Source organism: Bactrocera tryoni, unplaced genomic scaffold (assembly GCF_016617805.1).
Source record: "Bactrocera tryoni isolate S06 unplaced genomic scaffold, CSIRO_BtryS06_freeze2 scaffold_25, whole genome shotgun sequence".
NCBI classification, from domain to species: domain Eukaryota; kingdom Metazoa; phylum Arthropoda; class Insecta; order Diptera; family Tephritidae; genus Bactrocera; species Bactrocera tryoni.
This window is the reverse complement of record NW_024395977.1, coordinates 15,533,065-15,556,950: the sequence shown is the minus strand read 5'-3', so window position 1 is coordinate 15,556,950 and position 23,886 is coordinate 15,533,065. Positions and strand designations below refer to the sequence as shown.

The window sequence follows — 23,886 nt, the reverse complement described above, 5'->3', positions numbered from 1 at the left end:
AAGTCGCGAAGCACGATTTTGACGTCGTGGCGGGGGAAGCAAATAAGCGATATGTTGAAGAACCTCGCTTTGATGCGGATTGTGGCTAGACGTTCATTCGCCGGAGTAAGTGATAGTACCCAGCGAGGGAGTCTATATGACCATTGTAGTAAATGCCACAAGGACCTACTTGTCTCAGTCATTGTCCCGTCCATCGCCACCAGCTGGGCAGTGGCACATTCCCAATTAAAGAACCGGACATTCCAGGTGTATGCCCTTGTTTATTTTGCAGCTCTTAATTTGCACACAAAAGTATTAACCAATTTAACATTTGTTTATTAAAAATGCTGACGTTGGGAGGATGGAGTCATGGGTAGAAGTTCACGCAAGTGAGGAAAGTTCTCTGATCGCCATTCACTTGGGAGTGGCCAGAAACGATTCTCTTACACGTGGCTCAAGCAGCTCACTACTTCCGGTCTTTGACCAAGTATCCTCTGGGTAGCCGAAGAACATCCGTTTGAAGGCGAGCTAAAGTGAAAGGCGAAACATCCCCTCCGCAGGGTTGTGCGCTGGGCTTGGGACCCGCCACGTAAAAAAAACTTACCAATGAAAATTAGCAATCAGCCTCGGATGAGAGACCCCCCTTTTGATGACGACCATGGCAAACGAAATAAAGACTACGAATTGAGGCATGCACCTGGAATGTCCGGTCCCTTAATTGGGAATGTGCCACTGCCCAGCTGGTGGCGATGGACGGGACAATGACTGAGACAAGTAGGTCCTTGTGGCATTTACTACAATGGTCATATAGACTCCCTCGCTGGGTACTATCACTTACTCCGGCGAATGAACGTCTAGCCACAATCCGCATCAAAGCGAGGTTCTTCAACATACCGCTTATTTGCTTCCCCCGCCACGACGTCAAAATCGTGCTTCGCGACTTTATGGTCTGTAAATTCAGCCTCCACGATGAAACATCCCCAGATGGGTTGAGGCTGATCGATTTCGCCGGGGCCCGAAATATGGTTATCTGTGGTACTAGATTCCAGCACAAGAAAATACATCAAGCTACCTGACTGTCTCCGGATCGCAAAACCACCAACCAGATCGGTCATGTTGTTATAGACGGAAGACACGTCTCTAGTGTTCTAGACGTGTGTACGCTCCGAGGTCCTAACATTGACTCGGACCACTATATTGGTGCAGCCAAGCTTCGGACGCGCATCTGTGCAGCAAAAAACGCACGTCAACAAACACAAGGAAGGCTCGACGTCGAGAAGCTGCAATCACAAAAGACAGCCGAACGATTTTCTACTCGGCTTGCACTCCTGCTCTGTGAGAGCACTCGTCAACAACTCGGTATAAGGCAATTGTGGGACGGCATTTCAAATTCCTTACGTACAGCTGCAACCGAAACCATTTTTTTTCGGAAAGTGCAAAAGACCAGCTGGTACGAAGAGGAGTGATGTGTCGCAGCGGAGAGAAAACAGGCTGACTACCTCGTAACGTTATGATCGACCACAACACAGGCGGGATGGCATAGATATCGAGAGTTGAAGAGGGAAGCGAGACGCATTTGCAAACAGAAAAAGAAAGAGGCCGAAATGCGTGAGTATGCAGAGCTTGATAAGCTGGCCGACAGGCGTAATGCTCGAAATTTCTACCAAAAATTGCGGCGGCTTACAGAAGGTTTCAAGACCGGAGCATACTCTTGTAGAACCCCCAAAGATGATCTAGTCACTGATGCCCAGAGCATAGTTAAATTATGGAGGGAACACTTCTCCAGCCTGCTGAATGGCAGTGAACGCACAACACCAGGAGAAGGAGAACCCGATTCCCCAATCGATGACGATGGAGCAGACGTCCCATTTCCCGACCATGAAGAAGTTCGAATAGCAATTACCTGCCTGAAGAACAACAAGGCGGCAGGGGCCGACGGATTGCCGGCCGAGCTATTCAAACACGGCGGCGAAGAACTGCATCAGCTTCTTTGTAAAATATGGTCGGACGAAAGCATGCCCAACGATTGGAATTTAAGTGTGCTATGCCCAATCCATAAAAAACGAGACCCCACAATCTGCGCCAACTACCGTGGGATTAGCCTCCTCAACATCGCATATAAGGTTCTATCGAGCGTATTGTGTGAAAGATTAAAGCCCACCGTCAACAAACTGATTGGACCTTATGTGGCTTCAGACCTGGAAAATCAAAACCCGACCAGATATTCACCATGCGCCAAATCTTGGAAAAGACCCGTGAAAGGAGAATCGACACACACCACCTCTTCGTCGATTTCAAAGCTGCTTTCGATAGCACGAAATGGAGCTGCCTTTATGCCGCGATGTCTGAATTTGGTATCCCCGCAAAACTAATACGGCTGTGTAAGCTGACGTTGAGCAACATCAAAAGCTCCGTCAGAATCGGGAAGGACCTCTCCGAGCCGTTCGATAACAAACGAGGTTTCAGACAAGGCGATTCCCTATCGTGTGACTTTTTCAACCTGCTTTTGGAGAAATTATTTCGAGCCGCAGAACTAAATAGAGAAGGTACCATCTTCTATAAGAGTGTACAGCTGCTGGCGTATGCCGATGATATTGATATCATCGGCCTTGACACCCGCGCCGTTAGTTCTGCTTTCTTTAGACTGGACAAGGAAGCAAAACAAAGGGGTCTGGCAGTGAACGAGAGCAAGACGAAATATCTCCTGTCATCAAACAAACAGTCGTCGCGCTCGCGACTTGGCACGCATGTCACTGTTGACAGTCAAAACTTTGAAGTTGTAGATAATTTCGTCTATCTTGGAACCAGCGTAAACAGCACCAACAACGTCAGCCTAGATATCCAACGCAGGATAACTCTTGCCAACAGGTGCTACTTCGGACTGAGTAGGCAATTGAGAAGTAAAGTTCTCTTTGTTTGAATGTTTTTGGGTGAGCTGTATGTGACGAATTTCGCAAACGAATGTATCTGCTATCCTGTTGTCCCTCCTTTTTGTTTAGTGGGTTGGTGTACTGATGAGGTGAGTTCCGTTGAAGTGTCATCAGCTAAGGTGAATAGAGCAGTGTTATTAGGATGTGCCACTTTTACTAAGTACAGGGGGTGGATGTTTAACTCATTTAAGCATCCTGGGCACCCTAGGCGCATATTTTGTCTAGTTTTGTATGTAGACAAGAAACATGTTATTCGGCATACTGTTGGTGGAATAGCCGAGGGCGCAGAATATTAGCTGTAAGAAGCGATTTTGGTTTTAATAAAAAATTGTATTTTGTGGAATTATTGGTGCTTGAGGTAGTAATTGTTTTTGCGTGTTTTGACGACTTATTGTATTACATTATTATAGCAAAAAATTTGTTTGCTTTTGTTAATTTTATTGGCGGTTTTTTAGAATTTCTTATTTTAACGGTTTGGTATACCTATTGTTGCCTTTTTTGTATGATCGGCAATTGTTTGCATTTAATTTATTGTCGGCTTATGAAGGATTGTAATTCCACGCCCGGTTCAGATATGGCCAGAATGGGTACTTCTTAGCCCAGGAGTTAGGGCCGTGACAGTGGAGGGATCTTGCGTGAGAGTGGCCGGGAATGGAGAACGTTCGCCTCCTGAAATAGAATTCTTCATAATTTATTTGAAGCTTTGTACAGCTGATTCCCATAACCCACTCATATGAGGGACGCTTGGATAGATGCGATAAAAGCGGCCTTAGCTTTGTAAACGTAAGTGCGTCGCATTGGGGGTATTGTGATCCCTTAACTTCCAATTTTGATTTTATTTATTTTCGAAAATTTAAACCTCTATGGGACAGAATGTATAAAATGTGTAGATTTTTCGACTTTTGGAGACAATTTTGTTATATTTTATGTTTAAGTGCATATGCACTAATTTGGCGTTTAGTAGCGTGCCACATAACTTCAGATTTTTTAAGCAGCTTTTGGTGTCTTTGAGCAATATGGTATCTCTTGGCAATTTTTTGAATTATGGGTTTCGGGCTTTGCTTTTGTAATTAAACCCGTAGCACTTTTTGTGTAAGCGCTTCTTTGGAATGAGATAGGATATCTGCTGTAATAAAGCATTGAGTTGTGTCTTTTTAAAAATATAAGCAATTTAATTTGCTCTTGAAATTTTTAAAATTGTGTGCATTGGACAAGCAGTTTGTACAGAGTCTATTTGATCTGACAAAGTTGTTCTTTTCGTTAATATTTAATATTAATATCGTTTTGTATTTACTTGCAGTGATGATATTTTTATTTATATTTTATTTTGAGTATCTGTTTCAATTGTAAATTACTATTAAAAACCGCGCTTTTTATTTATTAAAATATTCGATGTCCGAAAGTTGTGTATTTAGGTATACCCTAATACCTTGACTTGCATGTATATGCGTATGTCGTACTTATATTTTGTCTCTCATCTGAGGCTGATTGCTAATTTCCATTGGGGGTGTTTTTTTTACGTGGCGGCTCCCAAACCCATCGCATAACCCTATGGGGGATGTTTCGCTTTCTCACTTTAGCTCGCCTTCAAACGGATGTTTTTAGGCTACCCAGAGGATACCTGGTCAAAGACTTGAAGTCGTGAGTTGCTTGAGCCATATGTAAAAGAATCGTTTCTGGCCACTCCCAAGTGAATGGCGATCAGAGAACTTCCCTCACTTGCGTGAACTTCTACACATGACTCCATCCTTCTATCATACTCATGCACCTAAATCACTCAACACATCCAGCTGTAAAGAAGCAATAATGCATCGAAACATACATATCTCTGCAGCTAATAGATTACACAACCCGATAAAATTAAAAAAAAATGTTTGCTTCTTTGAATTTATCAACTGATTCTATCGGGTGATTTTTTAAGAGCTTGATAACTTTTTTTAAAAAAAAAACGCATAAAATTTGCAAAATCTCATCGGTTCTTTATTTGAAACGTTAGATTGGTTCATGACATTTACTTTTTGAAGATAATTTCATTTAAATGTTGACCGCGGCTGCGTCTTAGGTGGTCCATTCGGAAAGTTCAGCGATGAGGCTCATTTCTGGTTGAATGGCTACGTAAATAAGCAAAATTGCCGCATTTGGGGTGAAGAGCAACCAGAAGCCGTTCAAGAACTGCCCATGCATCCCGAAAAATGCACTGTTTGGTGTGGTTTGTACGCTGGTGGAATCATTGGACCGTATTTTTTCAAAGATGCTGTTGGACGCAACGTTACGGTGAATGGCGATCGCTATCGTTCGATGCTAACAAACTTTTTGTTGCCAAAAATGGAAGAACTGAACTTGGTTGACATGTGGTTTCAACAAGATGGCGCTACATGCCACACAGCTCGCGATTCTATGGCCATTTTGAGGGAAAACTTCGGAGAACAATTCATCTCAAGAAATGGACCCGTAAGTTGGCTACCAAGATCATGCGATTTAACGCCTTTAGACTATTTTTGTGGGGCTACGTCAAGTCTAAAGTCTACAGAAATAAGCCAGCAACTATTCCAGCTTTGGAAGACAACATTTCCGAAGAAATTCGGGCTATTCCGGCCGAAATGCTCGAAAAAGTTGCCCAAAATTGACTTTCCGAATGGACCACCTAAGACGCAGCCGCGGTCAACATTTAAATGAAATTATCTTCAAAAAGTAAATGTCATGAACCAATCTAACGTTTCAAATAAAGAACCGATGAGATTTTGCAAATTTTATGCGTTTTTTTTTTAAAAAAAGTTATCAAGCTCTTAAAAAATCACCCGATAGTTATGTAATTTGGATGCGCCGAATTCAAATCTGTAATCAGTTTGTCTTTATCAGCTCTAGTTTTCATGATATAGCTTTTTTATACCCTCCATTTATCTTATGACCTGAAAAAAAATTTCGCCAAAAAAATTTCGCGTTAACAATTTATCAACAGATTCTAGTTAATTTGGGTGCGCTGAATTCAAATCTGTAATCAGTATGTCTCTGTCAGCTCTAGTTTTCATGATATAGCTTTTTATTTTTTTTTCAGTTGATAAATTCAAAGAAGCGAATTGAGTGTCGGCCTGTGTTATCATTATATTTATCAGAGAAGGTAAAAACACATCGAAACATATATTATATATTGAGGCAGAAGGTACATATGTCTATGTATGCACAACAGAACAACATCCGTGTTCTGCGAGCGAATTGTACTTTAGCCTTAGTAGTGCCATTAACCAAGAATGTACATATACAAGGAGCATTCCAAAGTAAACAGGACTTTTTGAATCTAGCGCCCCCTGATGGCGCCATCTATATCTTTATCGATTGTCCAGTGAGAATTTCGTGATATATAATCGATTGGAAGTGAAGTTATTGAGTTTCGAACGAAAAACCAACATTAAATTTTGTTTTAAAATTAGTAAAACCTTTACCGAAACGTTTCAATTGATAAAACAAGTTTATGGCGATGATTGTCTATCTCGTAGCAGAGTGCACGAGTTTTTTCAACGTTTTCAAAGTGATCGTGAGGACATAAATGACGATTAACATGTGGGCCAATCAAAATCCGTGATCAACGGAAATTCCATCGAAACTGTGCGTAAATTCATCAAAAATCAGCCGAAATCATCATTGCAATTCATGGAAATGGAATTAAACATCTCCAAAGCATCGATTTGTCGCATTTTGACTGTACATTTGGGCTTAGGAAAGGTGTGTGACGGTTTGTTCCACACAAATTGACTGCCGACCAAAAATTGCCCAGAATCCAACATTAGAAGGACATCATTAAAGAAGTCAAAAAGTCAAAAACTTCTTTTACAATATTGTGACTAGTGACGAAACGAGGTGTTTCCAATATGATCCCGAAACGAAAGGCCAGAGTGCTGAATGGAAGGCACCGGACGAGCCGAAATCCAAAAAATCGCGCATGCAGATATCAAAAGTGTAGCTGATTTGTTTTTTATGATTCCAAGGGTATAGTCTACAAAGAATTTGTTCAACCGGGCCAGGCGTTATTGACGTATTCTTCCTTGTAGTTTTGAAGCGTTTGGTGAGCCGTATTCGACGTGTTCGGCCCGGATATCGCGAAGATGAAAGTTGGCGTTTGTGACCGATTATTTGATCAAAAATCACATTTTAGCCATTAATCACTCTCCGCATTCACCTGATATTGCACCGTGCGACTTCTTTCTTTTTGGAAAAATGCATTTGCCCATGAAAGGAAAGCGTTTTGTAGACGTAGAGGCCATTCAAAAAGCTTGCACCGGCATCCTGGCGGCCATACCGGCCAACGAGCTAAAACACTCGTTCGACATGCTTTTGGACCGTTCAAAAAGCTGTATTGAAGCAGAAAGAAACTATTTTGAACAAAATAAATTGATTTTGCCGAAAAAGCCATTTGTTTTATTTTTTCTTTAAAGTCCTGTTTACTTTGGAACTCACCTTGTATTATACTCAAAAAAATAAATTCAGTAGTAAATAAATAGCATGTATTATTTAATTGGCGCGCAGGACAGAAAGTTTGGACTGGAGAGAAACTTGTAGAGAGGGACAAGACGCACGCACACATACGAAAATACATTGCTTCCAAAACTACTTGGTGGAAATCAATGTGAGTTGTACGCATTTCCTTTAATATTTTGTATATATATGTATATATGTATTTTTAACATTTTACACTTACGGTATTTTACGATAAATTCGTCTAAATAAAAAACAAACAACAACAGGGAAGGTCTAAGAATTGAACTGAACATTTAATACTTTTGTGTTGTGTCGACAAAACTGTATATAAAAAATGTTACAAAAAAATTTAACATTCGTTGTTTGACGAAATCGTTAAAAGATTACAATAAAATTGATATATTACTAGCTGACCCCGCAGCCGTTGTTCTGCGTGAAATTATGTGTTTTGAAATGAAAAGAAAGTTAAATTTTTCATTTCTTTTTTTCAATGTAACGCAGCTTGATAAACAACATTTTTGGTTTATGTTCCGGTGTACAGAAAAGATGGCTTTCCAACTCGTGAGCACACCACGTATATCTGACGGTGTGAAACACATAGCATTTCGAAATTTATGCCACACACTATCCGACTCTCATTGCGTCCTGTTGATTGTCATCTCAAATGCAATTTTCGCTGGAAACGGAATACGTTTGAACTGAAAATGCAAAACGTTAGAACTCAAAGGAATTCTTATCAAGCATTCTGCCCCCTTGTCTTCAATAGCGCAGATTGCGGAACATAATAGCGGCAGATCCAACTTTGAGACGCAAATGATGCGGTGGCATACCAAGCCTGTCCAAGGGATTTAGAAATTCCACTGAATAATTCACGGCGTCGTCTTCATTGTCAAGACGATCGATCGATTTGTCTCAGCGCAAGTCTCCCGGAATTTGACTCTAAATCTTTCAGTTTAAGTCAACAACTATTTTTGGCAGTTAACATTGTGCGTACTTAAGGAATCGTAGTAACGCTAATTTGGCCAATGTCCGTACATTCATGATGAGTTCATCTTTCGTGAAATGATAAAAGGAAAATGTAATTGATATCAAACCACCGGAAGTATCAACCTGAATTGACCCATTTCCAAATTTTAGCGAAGACGATGTAAAATGTCTTCGACAATGCCATTTTTGTTCGTATCCCATAATTGACGCGGATTTGAAGACTGATATATCGAAATGTTTATCGCGAAAAGTGTGCGAACTTCATTTGCATTCCAGTGATTAACATGTTCCAGTAATTGTAATTGCTGGCTAACTTCTCCAAAACTTGCACATACCGTACCATTCACAGTACGCAATGACTCAAATGAAGTTGAACCGCGTACATTAATCAATAGCAACCGAAGGTAGAAACAATCGTCGTTTTTCGAGTGGATTGTGTAAATTCGTCCTAATGCATTAGTTGAGAACACACCTGGATGCCCATCTACTGGTTGGCCTTGCTTTCTGCGTATAGTTACGACGATGTATTCCAGGTATAATATCAAGGTATTTCCGAATGGAGCAATGTTCTCGCAAACGGATCACAGACGAAAGTTGAGAAAAAACTCGTCAATGTTAACTTAGTTGCTGGCGGTGTTTCACTGTCTGTACTGGGCTGAAATACACTCTTTGGCCACTCTCCAAATTAACTACGAGACGCACAACAGTCGGAAAGCGTTCATGAATTGCAAAAGTAAATATCCTACAACCGCCATGTTGCTTCCTTTAGTGACGTAATTACAAACGCATTTTATCAATAAACCAAATAGCAATACTCAACATTGATATGAGATTTGAATGTGAATTAGACAATATGGTGAATATAGTACGATCCGTGTGCCGTCCACTTCGATATTCACTATTCTGAATTGAATGCTAAATGTTCTTCCATTGTCGTCCGATGAACGACGCCGATAGAGTGGATATCCATCTTTTCTAGTTTGTGTTTCCGAAAAAAAAGCACGTGGATATTGTTTGGTGCATTTATTTTCAGATATTCAAACCGAAGTGGGATTGTGGTGTCCGCAAGGCCCATGAACCATATTGGTTTTCATCACTTCGTATAATACTCGATCTTTCTCTGCATCAGGAATTTCCGCAGAAATGATTTCATCAATTTTGATCTGATGTAACCACCATCCACCATCCAAAGAATGATGTGCGCGTGCAGCCACTTTTGTTTTTTAGAGACAGAGTACATCTAGCATCTAACGGCACCACATATATATATGTACGTTGCTTCAAGATAAAGTTCATCAAACATCGTAACTGTTGTTTGAAAAGTCGTTCTGTGACATCGTGACGATCGCTTGCTGATTGACCGCGATCTATAACTCCGGACGTACATATGTCACCGCATCCTGGGAGTACTTCTTACCTTGCCTTGCATTGGGCTGCCATACGTTCGTGGTAAAAAGAACGCCGACCGATATTAGGGCGACCTCTTCGCAATTGATCAATTTGTGTGGAACACACGTAGAGTGTAAGGCAAGCTACTGAAAATAAACGATTCAAATAATTTACAAATCAAAATATTGAAAAACAAAACAAACAAAAATATGAAAAAAAAATTTTATGGAAAAAAGTTACTTTTTGGAATTATCAAATTTTCCGACTGTTCCTCATGAAAAGTATAAGGTATTTTTATTTCTAAACCTTCCCCGATCTACAACGAACAACCTCTAAAAATTTCATCAAGATTGGTGCAGCCGTTCTCTTAGCGTTACTAACAAATAAACATTCATTCGTTTGTATGGGAAAAAGAAAAGGGCTGTTTTTAGGAGTTTTCCGGCAATTATTCAAATTTTTCTTGCCGTAAAAACCATCCTTGAACCTCAACGAACCTTTAAAAAAAAAGAATTGGCAAGGTTGGTCCAGGCGTTGTTGAGTTATGTACTTAGCAACACATTTTGTGATTCATTATACCCTGAACAGGGTATATTAAGTTTGTCACGAAGTTTGTAACACCCAGAAGGAATCGTCGGAGACCCTATAAAGTATATATATAAATGATCAGTATGTTGAGCTGAGTCGATTTAGCCATGTCCGTCTGTCTGTCCGTCTGTCCGTCTGTCTGTATATATACGAACTAGTCTCTCAGTTTTTAAGATATCGTTTTGAAATTTTGCAAACATCATTTTCTCTTCAAGAAGCTGCTCATTTGTCGGAACGGCCGATATCGGGCCACTATAACATATAGCTGCCATACAAACTGAAAGATCGGAATCAAGTTCTTATAGGGAAAACTTTCACATTTGTCAAGATATATTCACGAAATTTGGTACAGATTATTTTCTAAGGCAACAATGTAATCTCCGAAGAAATTGATCAGATCGGTTAACTATAGCGTATAGCTACCATACAAACTGAACGATCGGAATCAAGTTCTTGTATGGACAACTTTCACATTTGACAAGATATATTCACGAAATTTGGTACATGTTATTTTCTAAGGCAACAATGTAATCTGCGAAGAAATTGTTCAGATCGGTTAACTATAGCATATAGCTGCCATACAAACTGAACGATCGGAATCAAGTTCTTGTATAGACAACTTTCGCATTTGACAAGATATATTCACGAAACTTGATACATGTTATTTTCTAAGGCAACAATGTAATCTGCGAAGAAATTGTTCAGATCGGTTAACTATAGCATATAGCTGCCATACAAACTGAACGATCGGAATCAAGTTCTTGTATAGACAACTTTCGCATTTGACAAGATATATTCACGAAACTTGATACATGTTATTTTCTAAGGCAACAATGTAATCTCCGAGGAAATTGTTCAGATCGGTTAACTATAGCATATAGCTGCCATACAAACTGAACGATCGGAATCAAGTTCTTGTATGGAAAACTTTCACATTTGACAAGATATATTCACGAAATTTGGTATATGTTATTTTCTAAAGCAACAATGTAATCTCCGAGGAAATTGTTCAGATCGGTTAACTATAGCATATAGCTGCCATACAAACTGAACGATCGGAATCAAGTTCTTGTATGGACAACTTTCACATTTGACAAGATATATTCACGAAACTTGATATATGTTATTTTCTAAGGCAACAATGTAATCTCCGAGGAAATTGTTCAGATCGGTTAACTATAGCATATAGCTGCCATACAAACTGAACGATCGGAATCAAGTTCTTGTATGGACAACTTTCACATTTGACAAGATATATTCACGAAACTTGATATATGTTATTTTCTAAGGCAACAATGTAATCTCCGAAGAAATTGTTCAGATCGGTTAACTATAGCATATAGCTGCCATACAAACTGAACGATCGGAATCAAGTTCTTGTATGGACAACTTTCACATTTGACAAGATATATTCACGAAACTTGATATATGTTATTTTCTAAGGCAACAATGTAATCTCCGAGGAAATTGTTCAGATCGGTTAACTATAGCGTATAGCTACCATACAAACTGAACGATCGGAATCAAGTTCTTGTATGGACAACTTTCACATTTGACAAGATATATTCACGAAACTTGACATATGTTGTTTTCTAAGGCAACAATGTAATCTCCGAAGAAATTGTTCAGATCGGTTAACTATAGCATATAGCTGCCATACAAACTGAACGATCGGAAACAAGTTCTTGTATGGAAAACTTTCACATTTGACAAGATATATTCACGAAATTTGGTATATGTTATTTTCTAAGGCAACAATGTAATCTGCGAAGAAATTGTTCAGATCGGTTAACTATAGCATATAGCTGCCATACAAACTGAACGATCGGAATCAAGTTCTTGTATGGACAACTTTCACATTTGACAAGATATATTCACGAAACTTGATATATGGCTTTTTCTAAGGCAACAATGTAATCTCTAAAAAACTTGTTTAGAACGGATTACTATAGCATATAGCTTCCATACAAACTGAACACATAGTTACTAACAGAAATGCACCTGTGAAGGGTATTTAGCTTCGGTGCAACCGAAGTTAACGTTTTTTCTTGTTTTTATATACACTTAAATAAGAATAAACGTATATTATAAATCATAGACTAAAGTGGTTTTATAACTATATTTTACTTATTCACCTTACCGTCAGTGAAGACGCAAAATTTCTTAATTAATTTCACTAAAATATCACACATTTAGACCAACCTAAACGGTTCAAAATAGGCGGGAGGTTCGAAATCACTAGATAGGATGTTTTTATCTAGTTTTGGCATTGCTACATATTAATATAAAACGATACTTTCTGAGTTTCAAAACGTACCTTTACTATTAGAATGAGAAAACTGTTATCGGGAAAGACTGTGCTCCAAACTTCTGTCATATATTTCACAGATTGGCAAACATTTAAATAAAAATAATAAAAGTTCGCAATAAAAACTGAGGTCTACATTTTCGATATCTAGCAACTTGAACAGCTTTATTTGATTTTGACAATTCTTGGTCATAAGGGGGCACTACTTGTTCAAGGTTTTATTCCGATTCAATTATTGGTTATTGATTTACATACTGAATAGTCAAAGAATGAGAATTAATGTAAAAAGTATTTTTTATGCAAAATAGTCGTGGCTTTTGTCTGATTTTGTAAATAAACATATGTGGTAAAGTAGGTACCGAGCTCATGGTCCTATTTGGACTCTGGCTTCTATTTATATACTTAACGCACATTTAGCTCTTTTTATTTTTTAACAAATATATTATGGAAGTGGGCGGTATTATAATCCGATTACAGCCATATTTACATTTTCGTAGGAAGTGCTAAACAGATATGTCCTGAGTAAGTTTAGTTGATTTAGATTAAGTAGTTGGGAGATATACCGGTAAACCTGGTATACATTAAACCTAATAAACGCCACGCCCACCGGAGAAAAAAATTATGGTTGACAGATCAACACAGCTATCTCATATTCTCATAAGAGGTGAATACCCCAAAGCGGCTGCGAGAAGCATCGACTTACCCCCCACAAAAAAACCGAAAAAACTACTAAAAAGGTGCAACAAATGACCAGAGAGCTCACGAAAGTAATACAAGAAAACATTACTGGTCAATATAGCGCACGTGAAACATGGGTGGATGCTGTGAAAAAAAAAGAAACCGATTCAGAAGAAAATAAGAACGAAACCGGACTCTATCATAATAACTAAGAAGGAGGGTGCGTCATATGCTGATATTCTCCGGAAGATAAAGAGCGACAGCGATCTTGAAGAGTTGGGATCAAACGTGACCCACATACGGAAGACGATGAAAGGAGACCTACTGATCGAGTTGAAAAATCAGGCGTACAAGAGAGCCGAGTCATTTCAAAGCGTCCTAGAGGAAGCGGTGGGTGAAATGGCGCTGATACAGCCAAAAACCCATAACGTTACAATAGTGTGTAAGGACTTAGACACCGGAAAAAATCTCCAAGGCATTAAAAAAAGAGTGTGGGAGCCAAAACCGGGAGAAATCAAGTGTCAAAAGCATAAGAAAAACCCGGATTGGCACACAAATAGGTCGAATTTGTCTGCGCGCTCAGGAAGCTAAAGCTGCACCAAAATTGGGCAAAGTTAAGATAGGGTGGTCTATCTGTCGTCTCCGAGAATATTCACCTATTACTCGATGTTTTAGGGGTTTCCAACTGGGTCATAACCACACAAATGTGTTAGTCAGACAGACCGGTCTGCCCTCTGTACACGTTGCGGAGCTGCAGGGCACGTGGCAAAGGTGTGCAAAAATGTCACGAGCTGTATGCTTTGCAAAGGAGAGCACTCCGTCTTAAGTATGGCCTATACGAAGCACGTAGAAATGATGAAAAAATGAAAAACATAGCCATACTAAGCGAGCAATATAGACAGCGTTCAGAAAACATTTGGAGTAAAGATAGAAGTTGCAAGGCAGCAATATGGGCCTGCAACGAACAAGCTTTCTCATCACGCTCCAAAAAAGTCCATAACGGCTTTACATGGGCGAAGATACAAGGAATATATTTTGTAAGCTGCTATGCTCGTCCTAGCCCAACAAGTAGCGAAATTGAAGATTTTCTCCTGAAGCTGTCTATAGAGAGCAGAAACACATCACCAATAATAATAGTGGGTGATTTTAACGCATGTCTACTGTTGGGGTAGCAGAATTACAAATCACCGTGGTCGCCTCATTCTATAAATTTTGAGTCACATAAACCTCACGATTTTAAACAATTTCACAAAAAATACGTTTCAAAAGGGTAATAAAGGTTCTATAATAGACTTAATGTTTGCTAATGACAGGCTTCACAGACATACAAAGTGGAAGGTGTCAGATGTTTACACAAATAGCGACCATATTGCTGTAATTACTGAAGTTTCGTTCTCCCAAGAATGGGAAATGTTTCGGAGAAATTCCTCTCGAAAACGCAACTGGCGTGAAAGAAATTTGATACCGACGTCCTTGAGAGTGCCTGGAGTGCCGCAAAGGCACAAAAGGTGAAGACGCCCACTTAGTATCTGCTGTGGAGAAGGAGCTAGTTGCTGCATGCGACGCAACTAGGCGCAGGTCGAGATATTATAACAATCGAAAGCCGGTATACTGGCGGAGTGACGAAATTGCCTAGCTGAGGAAGCTCTGTCCCTCAGCTAGACGCCGCGTATAGCGTAACCAGGAAGGGGAAAATTAAATCTGCTTCAGAGAAGCATTTAAATGTCCAAAAAGGTCCTGAAGTCAGCCATTATCCGTAGTAAGAGATCCTGTTTCGAAAAGCTCTGTGAAGAAGCGAACATAGACCCGTGAGGAACGGCATAAAAAATTTGTATGTCGAAGTTCAAAAATAAGTCGCAGCAACCTTAGAATGCATCATTTATGAAAAATGTTGTCGAAGTGTTATCCCCATACATGCCTCCATTTCCTTTATTAAACAAAACGAAGCTACGGAGCCACCCCTATTAGTCACAGAAGACGAACTATTGGTTAAAAAAAAAATCAAAAACTCTAAAGCGCCTGGAATAGATGGTATACCAAATAGAGCCCTTAAAGAAGCCATAACTCTTAGACCCAGTTTATTTGTTAACATGTACAGTGCGTGTATTTTAGAAGAGGTGTTCTTCGATCCGTGGCAGATAGAGTCTGGTTCTACTCCCAAAGCCAAAAAAGTCACCAGAAGAACCTTCATCATATCGACCTCTTTGCATGCTCGACCCGATTGGGGAAGTGTTCGAAAGCATTATAAGAAACCGCTTGGAGTTAGCAATCCGAAAAGCCTGCGGATTTTCAAAGAGACAATACGGTTTTATAAAAAAAGAGGTCCACCATTGACGCAATAAGTGGAGAAGATGGAAAGGTGGTACAAAAAATACTGCGCGCTAATAACCCTGGATGTTAAGAATGCGTTCAACTCCGCAAAGTCCGCAAATATAATAAAAGCTCTACACGATATCCACGCTCCTCATTATCTGATAAATATATAATGAGTTACTTTCAAAATAGGCTTTTCGATACGGACGAGAGCACTCAGAGCTACGCTATCTCCAGTGGAGTACCGCAAGGCTCGCTTTTAGTTCCATTGCCATGGAACCGGATGTATGACGGGGTCTTAAGATTTTCGCAATCAAAAAATGTGAAAACAGTCGCATATGCCGATGACCTCATAGTGGTAGCAGTAGCTAAACATCTGGATGACCACCGGATGCAATGCAATGACAACATAAATGGTTTACGTCGATGGTTTGCTACCAAGAGTCTAGAGCTTACGTTGCAGAAAACAGAAGTCTTGCTCATAAGCTCTAGGAAAATTGAAGAAAAAATATCGCTCACTTTAGGAGAATGTCAGATTACTTCATAACCAAAGATGAAGTACCTTGGTGGGATAGTGGACTCAAGGCTCAAATTCAAGGAACACTTGGAAAATACGGAATGAAAAGCAAATTAAATCTTTGTATAATGCTTTATCTAGAATGATGGCGAAAAAAGGCTGTGTGCGTTCCAGCCGACGATGTTTAATAGCTAAGGTAATGAGTTCAGTTATACTATATGGGGCTCCAATATGGATACAGGCGCTAGACATAAAATCATATCCTATACCAATCAACATGCAGTGCACATAGTCTTTCTGCAATACGCGTGATAAATGCTTACCCAACCATATCAAATGACGCTGCTGGGGTATTAGGCAGTATTGCACCGAATGACATCCACAGGAGAGAATCGAAAGCATCACAATGTGGCAGCAGCGGTAAAACTACTTTTTTAAAATATTTTTTTGTTTTAATTTTTTATAAAGTTTTTTTATTTAAATATTTTTTTTTTTTGCTTCAGAAGCTACCTTATCAAATATCGTCAAAACTTTAGTCTATACTGTCCGACGTGTACAGAGTGTATAGAAAACTCTGAATACGTGTTCTTTATTGCCCTGGGATTTCAAGTATAAGAGAAAAGCTGAAAAATATCCTTGGAGGTAGTATAACGATAAAAATTTGACTGCACTTATGTGTGAGTCCTCTGTAAAATGGAAAGCTGTCAGCGAAGCGGCAGCACTAATTATGACAAGACTGAGACATTAACAACAGTTTAGGCAATAGAGAAGACTTTAATGTCTTCTTCTCTCCCACGAAGTAATGCTTTGTCCAGTGGTCCCGTGGGAGAGACATGAGACGGGTTAGGTTTAGCGAAATAAAGTCCGGCACTCTGGCTTTCGATGCTTCCTCCTACTAAAAAAAAATTTCAGACATCTCACTGAACTGGAATAGAAATTAAACGCCTGTGCAAATTTTGTATTGGCCACAAGGGGCTTAGCTAAATTATAATATCAAACACAGTTCTATTTTTCTATAGATTCACAAAGAACTGCATATAGCAGTCCAAGTCCGATCTCTGGATCAGCCATCTAACTTAACAAAACCTAACTTGAATAAAAATTTGAATGACAGTTAAAATCTATACAAGGCATTAATGAATTCTTATGTACATACGTTATGACGCCAATCAACTCTGTAAACGAATGGGTGTGCATTTATTACACAGTCAAAATAGACATCTGCCCCTTCTCTAATTGTATTTTGCTTTAAAGATGTTCCAAGTCGTATTTGAACTTCCGGAATATCTGTAATGAAATAAAAAAGAAATATTCATAAAAGTTGAATATTGTAATAGAATTTACTAAATGCAAGTAAAACAGGCTAAGTTCGGTTGCAACCGAACCTTTTTATTCTCTTGTAACTTGCAAGAATCAAAGCAAGGGAAGTACCTTAAGATGTAAAACGTCAACCTGACGATCGGAATCTAAGCAATTTTATGTATATACATACATATATTTTTGTTAGAAAAATGGAACTCATTATACAATATGTATCTGGGAGTTAGGGTAGCATCGACCCGATTTTATCTACTTTTTTCAAGCTTTTAATATGTCGCATACCAAAAAAATGTTTGCTGTGATTCACTATGATACCATCAACACGCGTATAGAGTAAATTCAGCTGGATATTATATATTTTTTACTGGTGGCTAGGTCAAGTCAATTGCTAAAACTTTATTTATTTTAGGCAGAAGAATGCACTGTTATGAGTAAAACACGCTTTATAATTTTCATTGAGATAGCTCAAGTATTGGTCGATATACTTATTATATCATATATTCGGTATATGAGGGCTCAGGGAAATACTGCCCGATTCAAAACATTTTTGATACAACGAGACACTATTGTAACAGTACCGTTATTTGGGGAGTGAGTGGGGTTATCCCCTGATTTCGTACGTTTTCGTACTGTCGGTAAGGGTTCGTATAATATTTGCGCTAAGCTAATTTGGTTGATGTAGATTTAGTGGTTTAGGAGATATGTAAATTAAACTTGCGAGAAGTTGCGGCCACGCCCACTTTTTCTAGAGTTTTTGCCCACTGGTGCTACTGCCATCCCCTGTGTCAAATTACAGTTCTATATCTTAATTTAGTGACTAGTTATGGTACGTTAAAGTTTTCGGTAAATGACCATATAAGGAACCCATATACCAAGTTTCATCAAGATATCTCAATTCAAGTTCAAATCAAGTTGCAGATTGCACTGACGTACAGACAGACAGTTAACCGGACAACTTTTCTCGTCATCCTGATCATTCATATATATCGGGTGATTTTTTAAGAGCTTGATAACTTTTTTTTAAAAAAAAACGCATAAAATTTGCAAAATCTCATCGGTTCTTTATTTGAAACGTTAGATTGGTTCATGACATTTACTTTTTGAAGATAATTTCATTTAAATGTTGACCGCGGCTGCGTCTTAGGTGGTCCATTCGGAAAGTCCAATTTTGGGCAACTTTTTCGAGCATTTCGGCCGGAATAGCCCGAATTTCTTCGGAAATGTTGTCTTCCAAAGCTGGAATAGTTGCTGGCTTATTTCTGTAGACTTTAGACTTGACGTAGCTACGTAAATAAGCAAAATTGCCGCATTTGGGGTGAAGAGCAACCAGAAGCCGTTCAAGAACTGCCCATGCATCCCGAAAAATGCACTGTTTGGTGTGGTTTGTACGCTGGTGGAATCATTGGACCGTATTTTTTCAAAGATGCTGTTGGAATGCGGCAATTTTGCTTATTTACGTAGCTACGTCAAGTCTAAAGTCTACAGAAATAAGCCAGCAACTATTCCAGCTTTGGAAGACAACATTTCCGAAGAAATTCGGGCTATTCCGGCCGAAATGCTCGAAAAAGTTGCCCAAAATTGGACTTTCCGAATGGACCACCTGGACGCAGCCGCGGTCAACATGTAAATGAAATTATCTTCAAAAAGTAAATGTCATGAACCAATCTAACGTTTCAAATAAAGAACCGATGAGATTTTGCAAATTTTATGCGTTTTTTTTTAAAAAAAAGTTATCAAGCTCTTAAAAAATCACCCGATATTTAACCCTATATCTCCTTCACTTAGTTTCAGGTAATAAAAACAACCGTTAGGTGAACAAAACTATTATACACTGTAGCCACAGGTTGCAAGAGTATAAAAACAAAATAGATATTTCATAACTATTCATATTTTAGTACAGTATAACTACTCCATATACGTCTGCAGATATGTATATGTGTCAATATGGTCTTCTTCAGATACTGGGGTCGAATCGTTACATCCGTGCACGGATCGGCAAACATACGAAAGAAAGTTACGTGATACGCCAATCGTATGCGGTGATTGGCATTATGACATACGATAGCAAACGGATCGTAATGTATTTTAAATTCACTAAAGTTTTTAATATCCACATTGCTTTGGATCATATGTTTAGGTCACAATAGATGTAGAACTGTCAAAACTGTTGCAAAATTTTCAATAAACTAACAAAAGCTACTTAAATATCAAAATTAATCCAACTTTGTTTTTTCATTTGAGCTCTAGTGAAAGTGATGGGGATAAAAAACTAGTGCGGAGATAGCTAAGAGATCGTAGCAATAGCGTAGGTATAAACAAGTAAGGAAGGGCTAAGTTCGGGTGTCACCGAACATTTTATACTCTCGCATGATTAAATGATAATCGAGATTTCATTATACGTCATTAACATATTTTTCAAATACCGTATTTTTGTAAAGTTTTATTCCGCTATCATCATTGGTTCCTAATGTATGTACTCGCATTATACAGAAAAGGCATCATATGGAATTCAAAATAGCGTTATATTGGAAGAAGGCGTGGTTGTGAACCGATTTCACCTATATTTTGTACATGTCATCAGAGTGTTAAGAAAATATTATATACCGAATTTCATTGAAATCGGTTTAGTAGTTCCTGAGATATGGTTTTTGGTCCATAAGTGGGCGAGGCCACGCCCATTTTCAATTTTTAAAAAACGCCTGGGTGCAGCTTCCTTCTGCAATTTCTTCCGTAAAATTTACTGTTTCTGACGTTTTTTGTTAGTCCGTTAACGCACTTTTAGTGATTTTCAACATAACCTTTGTATGGCAGGTGGGCGTGGTTATTATCCGATTTCTTCCATTTTTGAACTGTGTATGGAAGTGCCTGAAAAAAACGGCTTTGTAGAGTTTGGTTGACATAGCTATAGTATTTTCTGAGATATGTAGAAAAAACTTAGTAGGGGGCGGGGCCACGCCCACTTTTCCAAAAAAATTATGTCCAACTATGCCCCTCCCTAATGCAATCCTTTGTGCCAAATTTCACTTTAATATCTTTATTTATGGCTTAGTTATGACACTTTATAGGTTTTCGGTTTCCGCCATTTTGTGGGCGTGGCAGTTGGCCGATTTTACCCATCTTCGAACTTAACCTTCTTATGGAGCCAAGAAATACGTGTACCAAGTTTCATCAAGATATCTCAATTTTTACTCAAGTTACAGCTTGCACGGACGGACGGACAGACGGACGGACGGACAGACAGACATCCGGATTTCAACTCTACTCGTCACCCTGATCACTTTGGTATATATAACCCTATATCTGACTCTTTTAGTTTTAGGACTTACAAACAACCGTTATGTGAACAAAACTATAATACTCTCCTTAGCAACTTTGTTGCGAGAGTATAAAAAAAATTATGAATCCTCATTAACAAAATTTTCCTTGTAGATGTATCGTTGAACATAGCATTGGAATCTTAAAAAGACGGTGGAGAATTTCAGGAAATTAGCAAGAGAGGAAGGTATCACCCCACAAAAGTGGAAGATTTGCTAACGTTTGTGAGGCGTTACATAACATCTGCATAAAATTTACAACAAGTTGCGACCCTCAAATTTGCGATTCTTGTCACACACAAGAAATGGACACCGGGGCAAATAAAGAATTATTTAATAAATTTAATTCAGAAATGTATATGCTCTTAACCTTGCAAATAATTTTATTTTTATTGTCAACTCAAATACAAAAATTTTGTTCATATATGTAAATAAATTTACCAACGACGATGCGAACGAACGGATACGTTTATATACTCGTTCACGTATGTCGTCATACCAGATTACGATAGAAGCGCTACGATCACGTATGTCATAATACGAAATACAGGCTTTTACGTGACGAGTGATATGTTCACGGATGTAACGATTCGACCCCTGAATTTTTTGAAGCTTTTATTTAGATATTGCGTATGAATATGGACCAAATTAGAAGCGATAAAGCAATGTATTAATATAAAAATTTGGTGGGTTATAAGATCACCACTTTTCATATTTCTCTACATACTCTTCGGTTGAAGATTAGTTTTGCTTTTAAAATCGTATATTCAAATCATCACGCTATAACTTTTATAAATAAATCATTTTATGAAATTACCATAATATTTCACCACCCGTTCATTATAAAACAAAATAATTTCACGCTATTCGAGATTAAAATTTTTAGTAAGAACTGACACTCTACTCGGCACTTTCATTAGAATTGCCTTCTGGCACTCCTGCAGCGCTTATATAGATCGTTACCAAACAAATTTCTCTGTGTAGATGATTCTAGAAAGTTATAAAGGATTCTGTTTGATTCTGACATTGTTTTCACCACATTGAAAAAAGTGGAAAAAATTTGATAATAAAACGCATTTCTTCAACTTCACATATCAAATGAACAAAAGAGGATTCATGGAAAAGTAAATACTTTAGTTTTAGTTTTAAATAATTGTTACCCTAATACAGTACAATCTCACATAAGCGGATACCAATGATTTCATTATAAAACCAAAACCAAAAGGCTAATTTTGGGTGCAACCGAACATTTTGTACTCTTACAACTTGCTAGAATGTAACGCTGGGAAATCCCTTAAGATGTAAAACGTCAAGAAACAGTCGTCGCACTCGTGACTAGACGTGGGTACCTGTTGTCGACAGCCTTACCCCACGGCGCTGAAAAGCACAAGACAATGCCAGGCATTTTCAGTACCAATTGGCAGTGTGGAATGTACACACTAACCACTTTGGTAGAGTTCGAGGCCCTTCTAAAGCCTCCGCCGTACTTTGGGTAAGGCACCCGAGTGCAATGACACTCCACATTCTACTTCACTCCACTGACAAAGTGTCAGTTTTTTCCGCATTTGGGTTTTAACCACAACCACCACGATACTCCCCGAGGGCCCGTCGTATGAGCAGGTTAGATCGAACTTCAAGGTCTCTTGCTCCCCGTGGTACCAGACTTAAGTATCCGGTCAGACCTCGTAGCCAAAACTACCACCAGTTGAGCTTCCATACAGCTCTGGACTGGTGGCCAGGGGTTGAACCCCATACACACACCACTCATACAAAAATTAACCCAAATTGCCAGCTAAACGCCTTCGCCGCTTAAGCAACCGACAAGTGGAGTTCACTCCGCTAATATATGTTCATCCATCCAGTCCACCTAATCCACCTAATCCCCATACCCCCCTGATGTCTGAGTTCGTCGTGCATTTTGTATTCCAGTACTCTGCCCCCGCCCAACAAAAACGACCTGACTTATAGGTCCTTCTGATACATAAATGTATTCAGAGGCCCATGCGCCGTAAGCAGAAAACCCAGACTCAGACAAAGTTTGAAGTTTGGGTTATCTTCAACAAACTCAACGTCCCGAATGTACTCATAAGTCACTCGGCCATTAGAAGTATTGTCCCAACGTTCTTGCCACCTACACCTGATTACCTAGAAGCCTCCTGCTCTCTAGATAACCCTCCTCCTCCACATCATGATCGGAAATCCAGTCATTCCGCAGCATTGACACACTCGAGCCCCTCTTTAACCTAAATGGAATAGCACGTTGAATAAAAAATCAGGTCAACAGGGTGTGCACCTAACAGAACCTGCATAGCATCCGTTTAGACGGTGCGACATACAGGCAAAAAAGCAAGCATGATACGACGCTAAATTGAGAGGAGCTTGGGGTCCAGTCTGTCGAGACTGCTTCTCACCACACAGCTGCTCCATAACTGGCACAGGCTACAAACCAGCCACGATATATGGTGCGAACATGCCTTTTCCCTGACCGAATATCAAATTAAAGAACTTACAAAAAATAATTGCCATTCAAAAATTCGTTATAAATGTAAATTATTTGTTTTAAAAATAATTTTTGTTTGCTATAATTTACACCTAATACCCGGAATTGAGTAAGGATTTGGAAGTATCAATTATTTTATATTTTCCTCAGATTTCCAGCTATCCATAAAAGATAGATAGGATAAGATAAATAACTTTTAAAAACCCCATTATTTATTTCTTTACGAATTACTTATTATTTCAAATCTCGTTTCTTCACCGTCTTCACCAAACTTTCAAATATCACTTCCAACTTTTAAAATTCAAAATTTCTTTTTGCGCTCTTGTTGAGCTATATAAGCTTTATTACTTATCACTTCAATTGCAAATTGTACAATGTTTTCTTATAAATAAATATTTTTACACTTTACGCTTCTTTGATGCAAATAGGCACACTACACCAATTACTATCGCATATAGCGATATTAAAAGTTAAATGTTATTAAGCCAAAGTTAAATATATAAACTGAATGATGAAAGCCGAATAAAAACGAATAATCTTGATATATAATGACCGGATGATGCAAAGGATGCAACGTTCAGGAAAAATGTTCA

General features: G+C 38.7%; 1 protein-coding gene across 2 annotated transcripts in view; it reads right to left on the bottom strand.

The window, feature by feature from the left end:
- Positions 1 to 23,886, bottom strand: part of LOC120780465 (nephrin-like) — a 791,640-nt gene that overhangs the window by 442,144 nt on the left and 325,610 nt on the right. For both annotated transcript variants that reach the window (XM_040112743.1, XM_040112744.1), the window contains exon 6: positions 17,316 to 17,446. In XM_040112743.1, the coding sequence (XP_039968677.1) occupies positions 17,316 to 17,446 (131 nt within the window). The remainder of the gene's footprint in view (positions 1 to 17,315; positions 17,447 to 23,886) is intronic.